The 15,846-nt window shown below is 42.5% G+C and overlaps 1 protein-coding gene across 3 annotated transcripts in view; it reads right to left on the bottom strand.

Moving 5' to 3' along the window:
* plxna1b (plexin A1b) overlaps window positions 1–15,846 on the bottom strand; it is a 193,872-nt gene that overhangs the window by 82,697 nt on the left and 95,329 nt on the right. For all 3 annotated transcript variants that reach the window (XM_069711326.1, XM_069711341.1, XM_069711333.1), the window contains exons 5-7: window positions 6,789–6,889; window positions 4,479–4,602; window positions 1,017–1,170 (exon numbers count right to left, since the gene is read on the bottom strand). In XM_069711326.1, coding sequence (XP_069567427.1) covers window positions 1,017–1,170; window positions 4,479–4,602; window positions 6,789–6,889 — 379 coding nt within the window. The remainder of the gene's footprint in view (window positions 1–1,016; window positions 1,171–4,478; window positions 4,603–6,788; window positions 6,890–15,846) is intronic.

Raw genomic sequence — 15,846 nt, 5'->3', positions numbered from 1 at the left:
CACGACAGACATAAATATATCTTTTAATAATAGTGAATAACTGTGGCTGCACTGAGAACAATTTGTTCATCGATACAACGTGACACTTTTGAATTCCACTTGTGTGACCTCAACACATACATACACACACTGTAGCTTAGCAACACAGTACTCGGGTCACACCCACAGTAGGGCGGCATTAAAAATAGCACCACCGATCAGTGTTTGGATGCCGCAGCGGATGAGAACTCATAATGGGGCGTAATTGGCTCAGTTGAAAAACTACTGAGATGTCAGTTTGAGGAAACTTAGAGCGCACTGTCTGACATGTTTTTCAGTGCTTTGAATGTGGATACCAAATACGTTTTTTATCATCTTTGTGGTGTGACAGAATTGGACATGAAGCGGGTGAAGAGTCTCTGCAAAAAAACAAAAAAACAAGGGAAGATGCAGATATTTTTAAATATGATGATAAACCACACTGAAGTCACTGCTTTGAAAAAAAGTTAAGAGCAAAACCATTCGTTTAAATGGAAAAAAATAAAATAAAATGAAACTGACAATGGTGCATAATGCATGATAATGGAAATTCAAATACAGTTGTTTTCAGTAGATTAATGTGGACTTGTGTTTGGGCCATTGAAAGGGAATGGGCCACCATTATTGGTGGTGACAAGGATTTCTGAATATAGACACACTAAGCAAATCAACTGGTAACATCAAAATTATGTTCTGGTGAACGCACAGCTCTCGACTCCTTAGAGGAAACACATCAGCTCATGGGGATGAATATACAGCATGCAATTGTATTGATCGTCCAAAGAGAAAGGAGAAGGAGCAATAAATAGATAAAAATACAATGAGAAAGAAAAGAGGACAAATATAAAATATAGTGTCAAATAGTATAAGGAGTACCAACATAAAAGTTATTGACTATATTCCTCATATATGTCACCAAAACTCCCCATAACCTTTGTCTCCCTGCCCAGCGCTACCACCACATGACTTCATCACTCATCGCCCTTCCTTGTCCTGACCTTTGTTCCTAGTGATTGGGGCGATGTCCCGGACGGACGGAGACATGCAAAAGATGTGTCCACCCTGGATCTGTCCCTCTGTCTCCACGTAGTCCTCGAAGGAGCAATTGACCCCTGCTGACAGATCGGGCACATTACGAGCCTGGAGGACCAGCTACAGAGAGAGAGACAGGAGAGAGTGTGTGTGAGACAATCAGTACAAGATCAATGGAAGGACATGGTGTACATGGATTGTTATAAGATATGACATGAGGGTTAATGGGTGCTGGGAGAGAAGGGGAGTGACACGTGTGTGTGTGTGTGTGTGTGTGTGTGTGTGTGTGTGTGTGTGTGTGTGTGTGTGTGTGTGTGTGTGTGTGTGTGTGACAGTAACAGTTTAGAAAAAAAAGTGAGTGCTGTTGTGCATGTACAGTGGTGTGAAAAAGTGTTTGCCCCCTTCCTGATTTCCAATTTTGTTTTGCATGTCTGTCTGTCTTAAATGTTTCAGATCATCAAACAAATTTAAATATTAGTCAAAGATAAGACAAGTAAACACAAAATGTAATTTTTAAATTAAGGTTTTTATTAAGGGAGAAAAAAAAATCCAAAACCACATGGCCCTGTGTGAAAAAGTGTTTGCCCTCTCCTGTTAAAACATAACTTAACTGTGGTTTATTAACCCGAGTTCAATTTCTCTAGCCACACCCATCAGCCACACCTGATTACTGCCACACCTGTTCTCAATCAAGAAATCACTTAAATAGGACCTGCCTGACAAAGTGAAGTAGACCAAAAGATCCTCAAAAGCTAGACATCATGCCGAGATCCAAAGAAATTCAGAAACAAATGAGAAAGAAAGTAATTGAGATATATCAGTCTGGAAAAGGTTATAAAGCCATTTCTAAAGCTTTGGCACTCCAGCGAACCACAGTGAGAGCCATTATCCACAAATGGAGAAAACATGGAACAGTGGTGAACCTTCCCAGGAGTGGCCGGCCGACCAAAATTACCCCAAGAGCGCAGTGACGACTCATCCGAGAGGTCACAAAAGACCCCACAACAACATCCAAAGAACTGCAGGCCTCACTTGCCTCAGTTAAGGTCAGTGTTCATGACTCCACCATAAGAAAGAGACTGGGCAAACATGGCCTGCATGGCAGAGTTCCAAGATGAAAACCACCGCTGAGCAAAAAGAACATTAAGGCTCATCTCATTTTTGCCAGAAAACATCTTGATGATCCCCAAGACTTTTGGGAAAATACTCTGTGGACTGACGAGACAAAAGTTGAACTTTTTGGAAGGTGTGTGTCCCATTACATCTGGCGTAAAAGTAACACCGCATTTCAGAAAAAGAACATCATACCAACAGTAAAATATGGTGGTGGTAGTGTGATGGTCTGGGGCTGTTTTGCTGCTTCAGGACCTGGAAGACTTGCTGTGATAAATGGAACTATGAATTCTACTGTCTACCAAAAAATCCTGAAGGAGAATGTCCGGCCATCTGTTCGTGACCTCAAGCTGAAGCCAACTTGGGTTCTGCAGCAGGACAATGATCCAAAACACACCAGCAAGTCCACCTCTGAATGGCTGAAGAAGGAACAAAATGAAGACTTTGGAGTGGCCTCGTCAAAGTCCTGACCTGAATCCTATTGAGATGCTGTGGCATGACCTTAAAAAGGCGGTTCGTGCTGGAAAACCCTCCAATGTGGCTGAATTACAACAACTCTGCAAAGATGAGTTGGCCAAAATTCCTCCACAGCTGTAAAAGACTCATTGCAAGTTATCGCAAACGCTTGATTGCAGTTGTTGCTGCTAAGGGTGGCCCAACCAGTTATTAGGTTTAGGGGGCAAACAATTTTTCACACAGGGCCATGTGGGTTTGGATTTTTTTTTCTCCCTTAATAATAAAAACCACATTTTGTGTTTACTTGTGTTATCTTTGACTAATATTTAAATTTGTTTGATGATCTGAAACATTTAAGTGTGACAAACATGCAAAAAAATAAGAAATCAGAAAGGGGCAAACTTTTTCACACCATTGTATGTGTGCATCAGTCACCGCAGCGGCTATTACAGCAAGGTTAATGTGTGCGTGTTAATGTGCAGAAAGAAAGTGAGGCAAACTGTAATCAGTCAAACCTATGTGGGTACATTGAGTAGCCGCTGACAGAATGAGAGCTCTCTATCTCTCTCTATCCAGCTCTGTCCCTCTCTGTCCCTCTCTTTCTCACACTCACACACACAGATTTTCATAATAATGAAGGCAGGCCATGAAAAGAAATTCATACTTAAATCTACATGTTAATGCTCAAAAGCTACATTCTTGATGGTAAATTGAGTGAATGAACAAATAAATAAATGGTCTCTGCAAACATGGAATGACAAAAGGAGGAAGAAAACATCCGTGACAGAGATAGACTGTGTCATCTGTTTGCTGTTGTTTCCCCTTATTCTGTAATGTTTTTTCTCTGTGTTGTACCAGTTTGCTATTGTGGGCATTTCAAACATTAAGAACAGAACATCTGCTCCACCCTGCAGAAACTGCACTGACTTGTCCCTGATTGCCTTATTAGATCACTTGTCCTGATATTTCTCCTGCTTTGTTTAAACGAGGAGGGTCACGAGGTGAGTAAACACTCTGTTTCTATGGCATTTAACTCAGAAAAGTATTTTTTCAACAATTTACTGACGCATGCAAGTCCAGTAAAAAATAGACTTGATACATTTAGGTAATAATAAGGCTAAAAAGGTGAAACAGACTACTTCTTCATGCAGCGCTTGGAGCGACCTGACGTTAACTGTGACACCTCTGTTTAATAAAGCAGCTGCAAATAGGCTGAGACACATTCATGCTGCACTTTGAATGGGCACTAACTTTAGTTTGATAGTTTGGGAAATGTCACCCTGTCTCTGTAAAATAAGTAAGTAACTTAATCTTCTTACCAGCATCCCTGAAGCTCACTAATTAATATGTTATTTGGTTTGTTTAGCCTGACAACTCACTGTTTTAATGGTGGATTACATGCCAGACTATTTCTTGGCTGCTACCAGTAACTTCCTGAAGTCTCGGCTAGTTGTGTAGAAACAGAAGGACAAATAAACCACTTTGTACAAACCAGGACATTAACATATTAATCAGTAGGCAAATTTGAACACTATTTGACAGATGCATACTTTCAGTATTGTCCAGCTCCCAGTCCTTCTGCTAAAATAAGCTAAGCTAACTGGTAGCTGGCTGTAGCCCATCATCTGCTGATCACGGGGCTACTGATTTGATCAACAGCTGCTCCTGTCGACCTGTATGTGGGTCTCGCTCCTCATATGGAAGTACACTGCCATTGGTGAGTAAATAGCTGAATTAATTTTTTGAAAATCAAAAAAAAGTTGCTCGAAGTTTTCCTCTTCCTAGAAGTGTTCTTTTGTTTAAAAGCTAAACCAGATGATTTCCATTACAGCTGGAACCACAGACACGAGGAGACATACCTGCACTTCAGACATGGTGACAGAGATGTTTCTTGGCTGAACAGTCAGCTCCACACATTGTCTCTGGTCAGAAGCAAACCTCTGGGGCTCTCCGGCTCGTTCACAATGATCCTTACGTGAACATCTAGGGAGTGGCAGGAGGAAAAGAAAGAAAGAAAGTGAAGTTTCAGGAATGGTAAGAGGAGAGGTGAGGAGAAGGAAGGTAAGAGCAGATGAGCGAGGAGAGAGTTGAGAAGAGAAGAGAAGAGAGAGAGACAAACTGTTAGACTAATATGACAATCATATTAAGATGACAAACATGCACAGCCATCACTGTCACACAGAAATGGGAGCAATAATAAAAGACAAATAGGCTAATAGCTTTCCCCTGCCATTACTGTAGGCCTTTACATCATTACCTTATTGGTCCTGACATTTGTGCAAGAACTGCTAAGCTACATGAACATCCATCCCTCATCTTTTCAGTTTGCAGCCCCCCCCATTCAAACATGTCGGGAGATATACAGGCAATTGTTAAAGTTTCCCTGAACCGTAAAAATGATGCAATTCCTATCAGCCACATATCAATGAGGTCAGCAATTCCCCAACCCCCCTGCTTATTACAAGCCAACTGATCGTGCTTAAAAAAAAAATCCCCATAAAGCCCTGTGTCATAGCCATTTTACTATTAGCTATTCATAATGCATTAGCTATCACTTCACCTTTGCGCTAACAACAACTGGTCCCAGTGGTTAGAAGAAAAGTGCTGATGCGGCACTCTGCAAGGCCTTAACAATAGCAGGGAGGCAGAAAAAAATGCTAACTGCCTGGTCCGTGCAGCGGCTCCTCTGTTCCCTCATTTAGTTAGCCTTCACTCATGCTCAGGGAGAAAAAGCTGTTGCCAAGCGTTCCTTGGAGAACCGCTGACACGCACGCACGCCGGCGCGCACACACACGCACAGGCATTAGCAGAAATGTACAAAGGTATGTACACGTTTTCTCATTATGACCCTCTTCCCCTTCTACTGCTCCTCTGTTGTGATACTGTGTATTCCTGTGAATGAGATGTGCTCATTTGTCTAGAAACACCTGTGTGTGTGTGTGTGTGTGTGTGTGTGTGTGTGTGTGTGTGTGTGTGTGTGTGTGTGTGTGTGTGTGTGTGTGTGTGTGTGTGTGTGTGTGTGTGTGTGTGTGTGTGTGTGTGTGTGTGTGTGTGTGTGGATTCCTTGTTCAATTCCACTGCTGATTGAAACTACAATGGCTCTTGATAGGATGTGGCTAAAAGTACCAGCGGGCTAAAACAAAGCATATAAATAATTTGACTATTAATACTTTCCTCTTATGTTGGCGGGGAACGGCCAGATCTGGCACTATCAGGTAGGAAATTAACACTTTGTATTTAAGATTCAAGGTAAACAAGTGCCCAAATGGAAGGTTATCACCAGTTCAAGTCCATCATGATTATGTGTGTAAATTTAAATGTGTGTGTGTGTGTGTGTGTGTCTACTGAAATGGAGAAACACAGGTCATGTGTGCGCACCTTGAGGAAAGACAGATTGGTGATGTGCATAGTAAGTTTAATTAATGCACTGAGCGTTGGTATTATGCCAAATGCTGGAGGCTTTTCAAATGTGGTTTAACATCCTGTCACCTTTCAATAATGTGTGACTATTCTCACACTCCTGTGTGCACACAAAGCCTCCAGCCAAAGGAAGGGGATGGAGAGACTGCAGATAAGACCGTGTTGTACTGTATCACTTCATTGGTGAGTGAGAAGCTTAATTTTCGAAACATAACTAATACTCTCTACTGTGTTACATCTCTAACCCTAAACAGTCATCTCAAAGCAAACAAGAGATAATCCAAAAACTAAACACCAACACGAGGCTGATTCTAAAATCTGTTGCCAAAATGTTCCAACGCAAGTATCAAAAGGTACTAAAACGTGTCTTCACACAAACACTAGATAAATACGACCAAGGAAAATGTCACTGATGTAAGGAGGTTCTCCTAACAGTTTCAGCCAGTTGACACATTTCCACAGGATACATGGAGTAGTTATAGATTTCTTTTATGAACGGTGTTCATATGACTGATTAATTGGTGTTCGAGGAATTTTGTTGACGTTGTAACAAGATAGCCTTCTTTTTTTTTTTTGCAGTTTGGAATTTAAGGGTGTCAACAATAGTCGACTGGGTTGTAGAAAAACCTCCTGAGCATCACCTCAGCACTTATTTCACAATTATCTACTATGCAATGCAATGGGCTCCATATGAAAGAGGACCGGAGTGGAGTGTAGCAAATGTGTACATGAGTGTGTGTAGCACTTACACATTGTGGAGAACACACCATCCGCAGTGAGGGTCTCTGGAGCCCAAACACTCCCCACAAGTGGTGTACTGCTCACAGCTCTCCACTGGAACTCTCACCACCTAAAGAGAGGGAGGCAGAGAGCGGGCATGAGATTAAGAAATAATTAGTATCCTCGCAATCAAACTCGTAAAACGAGCGTGATGTTCGGCTGGACGGAGGTGTGTGTGTGTGTGTGTGTGTGTGTGTGTGTGTGTGTGTGCGTGCGTGCGTGCGTGCGTGCGTGTGTCTTTGTCCATGCGTGTGTTCTGGTGAGCAATTCTGGTCAGCGGTGTGTGACAGACTCCAGTCAAGCATGTACAGGAGGGGCCTCGCAATCCATGCTGGGACACCTGACAGGTGGCCGTTGCAACATTGCTGTGATTGACAGGTGACCTCAAAAACCAGAGGGAGGCAAAGGAGCAGGATAGAGACCCAGTGTGTGTGTGTGTGTGTGTGTGTGTGTGTGTGTGTGTGTGTGTGTGTGTGTGTGTGTGTGTGTGTGTGTGTGTGTGTGTGCATATAATGGAATTCAAGTGTTTGTACAGAGCCTATGCAACAAAGTCTTGGTGCATCAATGTGACATGGATGTGTGTGTGTGTGTGTGTGTGTGTGTGTGTGTGTGTGTGTGTGTGTGTGTGTGTGTGTGTGTGTGTGTGTGTGTGTGTGTGTGTGTGTGTGTGTGTCATTCACAGCCACCATTTGATGCCACTACGAGCCCAATGATAGGCTACAGATGTTGCTTACGAAACGAGATCAAGTGTGCAAAGTTTAGCCCTCCACTCCAGTTGAAGGTGATGACAGACGGTCCACACCACGGCCCCGGTGGGTCTCAAACTGTGTGTGTATTTCAAGATCTTCACAAGAGATTGAGTGCGCTTAAACGTGTGACAGACAGATCGCTAGCATATGTGCAGAATGCTGGTGTGAAACAAAGTAGGAGCGTGTGTTTGTGGCGGCACATGTGTTGCGAGTGTCAGCGCCGCATTTAACTTTTCTCCGCCAACCAGCCCCGACTTGATGAGTCGCTTGATCCCCATTTCATGGTGTGTGTGTGTGTGTGTGTGTGTGTGTGTGTGTGTGTGTGTGTGTGTGTGTGTGTGTGTGTGTGTGTGTGTGTGTGTGTGTGTGTGTGAGAGAGCATGTATCAAGTTGCCACTGCAGGCTGGTTTTAAGTCGTGCTGATAACTGATAAGTAAAGAGCAGCATTTAAGAATCCAACCCCCTGGGTAACACTATTAAATCACACACACACACACACACACACACACACACACACACACACACACACACACACACACACACACACACACACACACACACACACACACACACACACACACACACACACACACACACACACACACACACACACACACACACACAGATTCAACCATGAGAACCTCGTCCAAGTGGTGTGTGGGGACTAAAGTGGTGTCTTTTCTTTTATTAGGCAGGAATATGAAGGGGGAGACAAAATAAAAACATAGAAGTGAGAGCAGATGACTGAGGTTAGAAATTAAGATGGTTAGCTGGAAGACTGAAACCAGATGGACAAAGGAATGCAGCTCTGAAATATTAAACTGGGGCCGGGATCCCTCCGAGAGCTTTAGGTGCAACACAGATATGAGATAGATACGACACGATTAAACTCATTAATGCTCTGCAATGCCGGGACTGGCTTTAGGGCTTTCTGAACGCTTGAGCAGAGGGCAGACAAACACAATCCTTGACATTGTGCTCCGACACACGTCTTCCTCGTCTCTATTCCCTTCTTTACTTGAGTTGATATTTACTCGTTTTCTTTACGCTCTTTTGTTCCTTGTGCTTGCCCACGACCATCATCCCTCCCTGAGCATCTCATTTATTCACTTTATAGACAGAAACAAGCCGTTACTCCTCCAGTCTAAAGTCAATACAGGCCTCAGTACAGTGGCTTTCTAGCTGGCTTCCTGCCCAGAGGGAAAGACAGATGAAATGATGCAAACGAGCAATGGTGGCGACCGCGGGGGGAAGTAACGGAGGTGGTCATCTACTGGAAGTGCAGGCTGGCTGGATGAGTGGAGGAGAGAAGTGTAATGTGAATCGGTGCGGACGTTGTGCTGAGAGGATGGGATATGGTGGCAGACGTCTGCTATGTGTCATTGTCAAAATGAGTGTGAGTCGAGTTTTCATCTGAAAGGAGAGCTGAAAGAAGGATGGGACGAGGGACTGGAAGTTTTTTTCATAATAATATAACAAGGGGGCGGGGGGCGGAGGGGGTGAATGAACGAACAGATGATGGATAGATGGAAGAGAGAAAAAAAAGGATCTGGAGCCGAGGATATGTGATTGGACACCTCACAGGATGTCATTCACATACTTTATGATTTAACAAAAAAGAGAAAATGGAGCGACGGTGAAAGAATGGCATGTTCTTATAATCACAGACACCAACCAATTCCTCCGCTTCTCACCATAAATCATTATAAATGTGATTAAGGACAATGGTCCACATAAATCACACGAACACTATGGGTCCTTGGTGAGCCAGCATAACCTTATCACTGCCCTGTGTAATGATAGATATGGCCTATTGTTCACAATTGTTCCTGTACTAGCAGCAGTGAAGGCACTATAGCACAAAGCTGTATGTGTTAGGGACCCATCATGGTTGTTTTTCCCAGTGGGGATATAAAATGGTTTACAGGAGATGGGAATGTTCTTGTATGAGTGCATGTAGATCCAAAAAATATGTTTGCATGTGTGCTGGGAATCCCGCCTATACACACACACACACACACACACACACACACACACACACACACACACACACACACACGCACACGCACGCACACACACACACACACACACACACACACACACACACACACACACACACACACACACACACACACACACACACACACACACACACACACACACACATTTCCTCTCTGCCTCCCTCTCCTTGTCTCTCTCGATGGCTCTTTTAATGAAAGCCAATTCCTACACAGCGCGCCACATTACTCCTTTAAATGACCTTATAAACTAAGCCTGCCATCTCCTCTCTCTTGCCATCTCCTTATTTACAATAGCAGCCACTGCAGTAACTCAATTCTCCTCTCTTGCACCTTCTCCCTCTGTTGTCAAGCCTCTGCCCCGACTACATCGCAGTGCCATGACATCTCCTTTCTGCTATAAACTCTCCACCTTTCTTCTCCAATCTGTTTTTACAGAGCGCCATCACCTGCCTTTAAATGTCCCGCTAACAGGCTTTGCGATGGTCACCCCCCAAAACCCAGAGGAACTGTAAAGCTTACAGCGCAGCTTTTCATTGGTTGTAAAATCTAAAGACATAAAAGGATCAGCCTTGTTGCGGCTTCTTTTTTTAAATTCAAAGTGTCTATAGAAGAAGAGAAGAGGAGGGGGCGTAGCGGAGATGTCTACCAGAAGAGAGCCTCTCTGCCTTCTCTGGGTTATACTGTCTGGGGTCCAAGAAGAGAAATACAAAAAAAATCACTGCTGCTTATTTGCAGTTATTTTTAGATATCTGCTTCAGACTGTGCATCATAAATTAGTAACGCCCGTGCCTCCCTAAACAACTACCACTTTTGAGCTTAACACTTAACCTCAAAAGGCTCTTATCTTGCAGTTTGGAGACTAGTAGCGAAATTTGGTTTTACTGAGAAGCACTCAAAGGTCAAATTGTAGGACATTAATTTAAAAAGAAAAATAAGTCATGTTTAGGTGCAGTGACAAATTCTCAGAAATCTCAAGAAGGTGTGGCTCTTTTAAAGGTCCTTTCCTTTTGTCTAAACCTTCAAAAATGTAGATAAGGAGTCTACAAATGTAATGCGTAACACATTTCTTTGCAATCTTTTAGTTTATCTAGCTGCCATTTAGGGGCACAAAGGAGGGCGACGAGGAAGGAAGGGAGGAGGAAGATGAGCGCAAGGTCTTCAATTGTCATCATGCCCCCTTCACCCTCTCTCTGTAAACTGATATTAACCACACCAGCACTATTGTAATAACTGTCGATCATCTCCTGGTTTAACCTGTGCTGGCAGCCAACAGCCAGGTGTGAGAATAGAAAAGAAATCAATACATACTCATAAAGGCACTGAGCGCCGCAGGATGACAGAGAAGTAGAAATCATGACAGACACAACTGGATGTTTGTTTGTTAGGGTGCGACCGTCGCTGCAGAACGTATTGTGGCTGTCGTTACTTTACAGTGACTGTAATTGGTGTTGCCATCTACGGCGTTGGCTTCAGTGTAACATCCCAACTACGGTTCATTAGAAACGGCAGTGCTCCTCTCCCTTAGCTATGCCAAAGGTGTATTGTTAAAACATGGCTGTGATGAGGGCGTCCATGTAAGTGAGTCCGCTCTTCCACTGCTGGAATACCAGCTCAGAAGAGCGAGGAGTGTGTGTGTGTGTGTGTGTGTGTGTGTGTGTGTGTGTGTGTGTGTGTGTGTGTGTGTGTGTGTGTGTGTGTGTGTGTGTACGCGCGCGCGGGGTGGGAGGTTGGAGGGGTATCAAAGGCTGGGTTAGCATGAGTGCATTGACTGGATTGTAAGGGGCTTACGAGATCAATCACAGTCTATGCTAGGCTTGATGTGTTGACAGATTGTAGATAAGCAGGAGAGCAAACAAGACTGGCAGAGTTTGGCACTGACAAGGGGGGAGGGATGCTGAAGGATGGAGAAAGAGAGGGATATTTAAAGGATTATTTAGAGGGAGAGACTAAAAGTGAGAAACGGCAATCCCAACATTGCATCGCTTTGCTAAACCATCTGCTGCCACATTCAATTTGTCGACGATGTCCAAATACTTAATAGCTGTAGATGCGGCGCATATAGGGCTGGATATTGTTCAAAAATGTTTGAAGGCAGTAATGAGACCTTGACTTTGATATCCATTTCTGATCAGAATGTTTTTTGCAATCCATTTACACAAAAAGAAAATTACAGTTTGTTTTCTCTGCACTTTTAGAAGATCGTAACACAAGTTTTTTTTTTCTGTAACTACAATTTACAGGTATTCCCTAAACGCAGTGCATGCAAGCTACCAGTAGATGTTAGCTAGCCTCCTGCCCCCAGTTACTGCAGCACACACAACTCACACAGGTGTGACCAAAGATGAGTTGAAAAAGAATTGAAATGTAGATTAATGTTAATTAAAACTGAATGATCTGCCTTGGTAGGGTGTGTAGAGACTATATATGAAAAATGCTGAGATTTAGTTACTAGGAATTAAAATTGGGTACCAGATAATGAGACAATTTTCTAAGTAATTTGGTTGGTGCCATAAAAGTATTGAAGCTCGTTACCCAGACCTCAATATGGTCGATGTGGTAAACTGTCTCCTGCAGACCTGTTTGAGTAAACTAGAAGAAAACGGTTCCCACTGTGATCATTGTAATCGCTTGTTTTCGCTCTCAAAACTCACTCTCGACAGTATTTTTGTACCGACTGCCCTTACTGCCTCCCTCGCCATCGTTATCTCTTTCATATTGTCTTTTGCTTGCAGTTTCTCCCTCCTGATCAGCTTTCCTTCTCTTTCGCCTCTTTAATTTATATTTTTATCCACTTTTCCTTCACTGGGCAAAATTTTTCATCTGCTCCATTGTTTTCTCTCTTCTGAAATAGTTTTTATCTCTTCTTCCGTACTAGAAGCTGGTAAAAACAAGAGGCAGATCAAACAACTTATTTATTTTTAATTTGTTCGTGTGCATATTGCAAGTTCAAGGTCAATAAATATGACAACTCAAATGCTTAAAGGGATCCACGATGAGACAACATATACAGAGTGCATGAACACAGAAGGTGCCCATGATCAGATCATGCAGGAGCTGTAGGAGTGCTTTCATTCTGTTTGTGTGTCTTTAAGCGCCTTCACAGTAATATTAAAGCACATTCAATTGAAAATATTGAAAGAAATTTCAAAAATCAAGCCACTGATATAAAGATGGCTCCAAAAATCTAACGATAAAACAGACCTCTTCTTGTCCTTTATTATATTTTAACTGTGGGGTTTCGTTTTTGCAATCAGTGTTGTAATTTGTAAAGTTTTTTCCAGCAAATAAGAAAAAAAAAAGACGATCAGTTTTAAGGGTTTCAGTGTCACATAAATAATAGATCAGCAGGGAGACATGGCTAAACAAACAAAACAAAGATCGAGTAAAAAAAAGTCAGACAAACAAAACTTTGAAAAATAAAGATGTGGAAACTCATCCCTCTTCATCACCATCTACATCACATGGACATTTCCATTAACTCCTCCAAAAGGAGCTGATCTCAAACAATAGGTCAATACACTCTCAGTCTTTTGTGTAGCCATTTGTCCATTATAGTCTGCACCTCATGAGAGAAGGAGGCTGATGGAAAGAGAGAGGAGACAGAAGAACGAAGAGGAAAACTGAGACAGAGACAAAGGATGAGACGGAGATTGAAAAACTGCAGAAAACAAAGAATTGGAAAAAAGAGACAGTAGAGGGAGAGAAAGAGAGAAAAAGAGGTAAATGTGAGCAGCTAAGGTAGACAGGCCTAGGGGTCTTCTAATTAAGTGAGGATGGGAGAGGCCGTCTGCCTGGTAAATGACTCTGTCACTTTAGTAAATGGACTTGGTGAGGAGTGAGGACCCACACAGCTGGCATTTCCATTAGCACTGCCAAGTGACCCACCACCATATACAGTCAGAGAGAAGCAGAGGAGAGGAAGAGGGGGCAAAAAGGAGGACAAATGCTGCGTTTCTTTATTTGCTCTCAGAGGTAGTGCGTGAGTGTGTGAGTGTAGGTGTAAGGAGGGAGCTCGGCATAAACTGACGAGAAAAAAACAAATCTGGCTGATTGGTTTGCCCTGATATGTATGCCGTCATTCAAAATTATTAAATGTTACAGGAGCTCTTTAAATATCACTAACTTGCAAAATAGTAAGAATTGGGCTACAAATAAATATATAAATACATTTACACCAAAAGCAAATCCAAAGACATCACATTATCATGAACTAATATAAAAAAAAACTATTATTCATGTAAAACAGTAACTTGATAATTAGTCAACTCATTCATACGATAAAAAAAATTGAAATGTATGTTGCAGCAAAGAAGGAAATATCTTGACTTTTAGTCTCTATTGGTCAAAATGCTGGAAACTACAGTTCCCATAATGCAACTCAACCGAATATTTCATTCGAATCTCTTTGCCTGGAAAATGCCCACATCTGTCAAGCTCCATGCCCTTGATTTGTAATGAAGTTTTTTCATAAGAGACGTTAAGTCTCTTAGCCAAAGAAAAGATAAGAATCATTTTCTCATATATGATAAACTGTAAAAAAATAACAGCTAAGAATGACACTGCACAACTGTATGTAGAGGCTGAACAGGACTCCTCTGGTGATAAAAGCTGATGTTCATGTTTTAAATTTGTTTTCAGATTCTAGGAACGGATGATTCTGACTTCTTTCTATTTTTTTCACATTTTACAGCTAAAAAGATTGAAATCAATATTCACCAAAAATTTAAACCTTATTTCCAGCCCTAGTTAACGTATTTCCAGTTGTACTTATCAGTATTACGTTCGAACACTGGAGGAAAACGTGCAATTCCACTTTTCCACTCAGCTTTTCCCCACGTGTTGCTTCATAACCAGGTCTGCAGTGCATGATTGTGAAAATAAATTTGACTCAAATTCAAAAGAAATTCCTGGTGCTGTCACGCATGAGCGACACTTCATTGTTCTACTCCGTGTGGCTCCTGGTTAAGGCACGAGACTGAGTACAGTGTGCCACTCGGAGCAGCTCCGCGGACCGTGCCAGCTTTTGATTGGCCTCATTCCATGGCAATCAGTCAGAGCCGCATCCCTCCGCCCCAATCACTGTCAAGCAACAGGAGGACCGACTGTACGGCTGATAGTGATTGAGAAGACGGGGGAGAGGGGCATTAACCTCCCCTATCCATCTCGCTCCCTCTTCTAACCCTATCAGTCTGCTCTATCACACCATCCTTTGGGAAAAGACGGCGGAGTAAAACGGAGAAAGATGAGAGAAAGACGGAGCTATCTAGTGGCAGCTAGACTTCCATTAGGGCCGATAGCATCGCGCGCAAGACAAGTGCCTGAGCACACTTTTCTGATGAGGCACATATACACTCAACCAAACACACACACACACACACACACACACACACACACACACACACACACACACACACACACACACACACACACACACACACACACACACACACACACACACACACACACACACACACAAGTGGATGATACGATAGGAAAGTGGGGAGGAAAGGCAAGAAACATAATTAAGAGAAAAAGAGGACGAGATAAGTGAGGCTTGAGACACAGACACGGCCCCTCTCTGGGTAATGATGGCATCCTGGTCCGTCTCCTCTCATGTCTCTGAAGGAATTACTATCATTTCTCACAGCTTTACTTCTGTCATCATGACACAAAAATAAGGAAAAACAGAACTGCAATTAACAATTATCCTTTAATCGGATGATTACTTCCTCAATGAAGTAATGGTTTTGTCTATAAAATGTCAGAAAATGCTCACCACTGTTTACTCTCTCTGGTGTTTAGCCTCTACTTGACACTCACAAAGGGTTATGAATGAAAGTTGGTATTCTGGACATCTGGAAGAATTGGTACCTCCAGATGTTATTACATTTTGTTACAGTGGACTACCATTCTCATAAATAATATGAGTGCGTTCAAGTACCACAATTAAACCTACGAATATTTGCAGTTTTTAAAAAAACGATAAGAAGTATATAAACGTGGACGCCTACATATGTGTGTGTGTGTGTGTGTGTGTGTGTGTGTGTGTGTGTGTGTGTGTGTGCAGCAGTGTGTAACTAGCCATACTGTTAATCATACATTGTAAGAGCTCGGTCCTGTGCTGAGAAAGGTGCTCTAATGGTTTGAACTCTTGTAATTGAGTGTCATATAGCTACATGGCTAAACCCCCACCCATACTGGCACCCTCCTGCCTTCGCCTCACTGCACCAGGTCTATTAACATTTACATAACAATAA

This window comes from Brachyistius frenatus, unplaced genomic scaffold (genome assembly GCF_029030835.1).
Source record: "Brachyistius frenatus isolate BFR_SWC_R1_liver_20210118 unplaced genomic scaffold, ASM2903083v1 Contig_4, whole genome shotgun sequence".
Classification (NCBI taxonomy): domain Eukaryota; kingdom Metazoa; phylum Chordata; class Actinopteri; family Embiotocidae; genus Brachyistius; species Brachyistius frenatus.
Note: the sequence above shows the minus strand (reverse complement) of the source record. Positions and strands in the feature narration are given on the sequence as shown.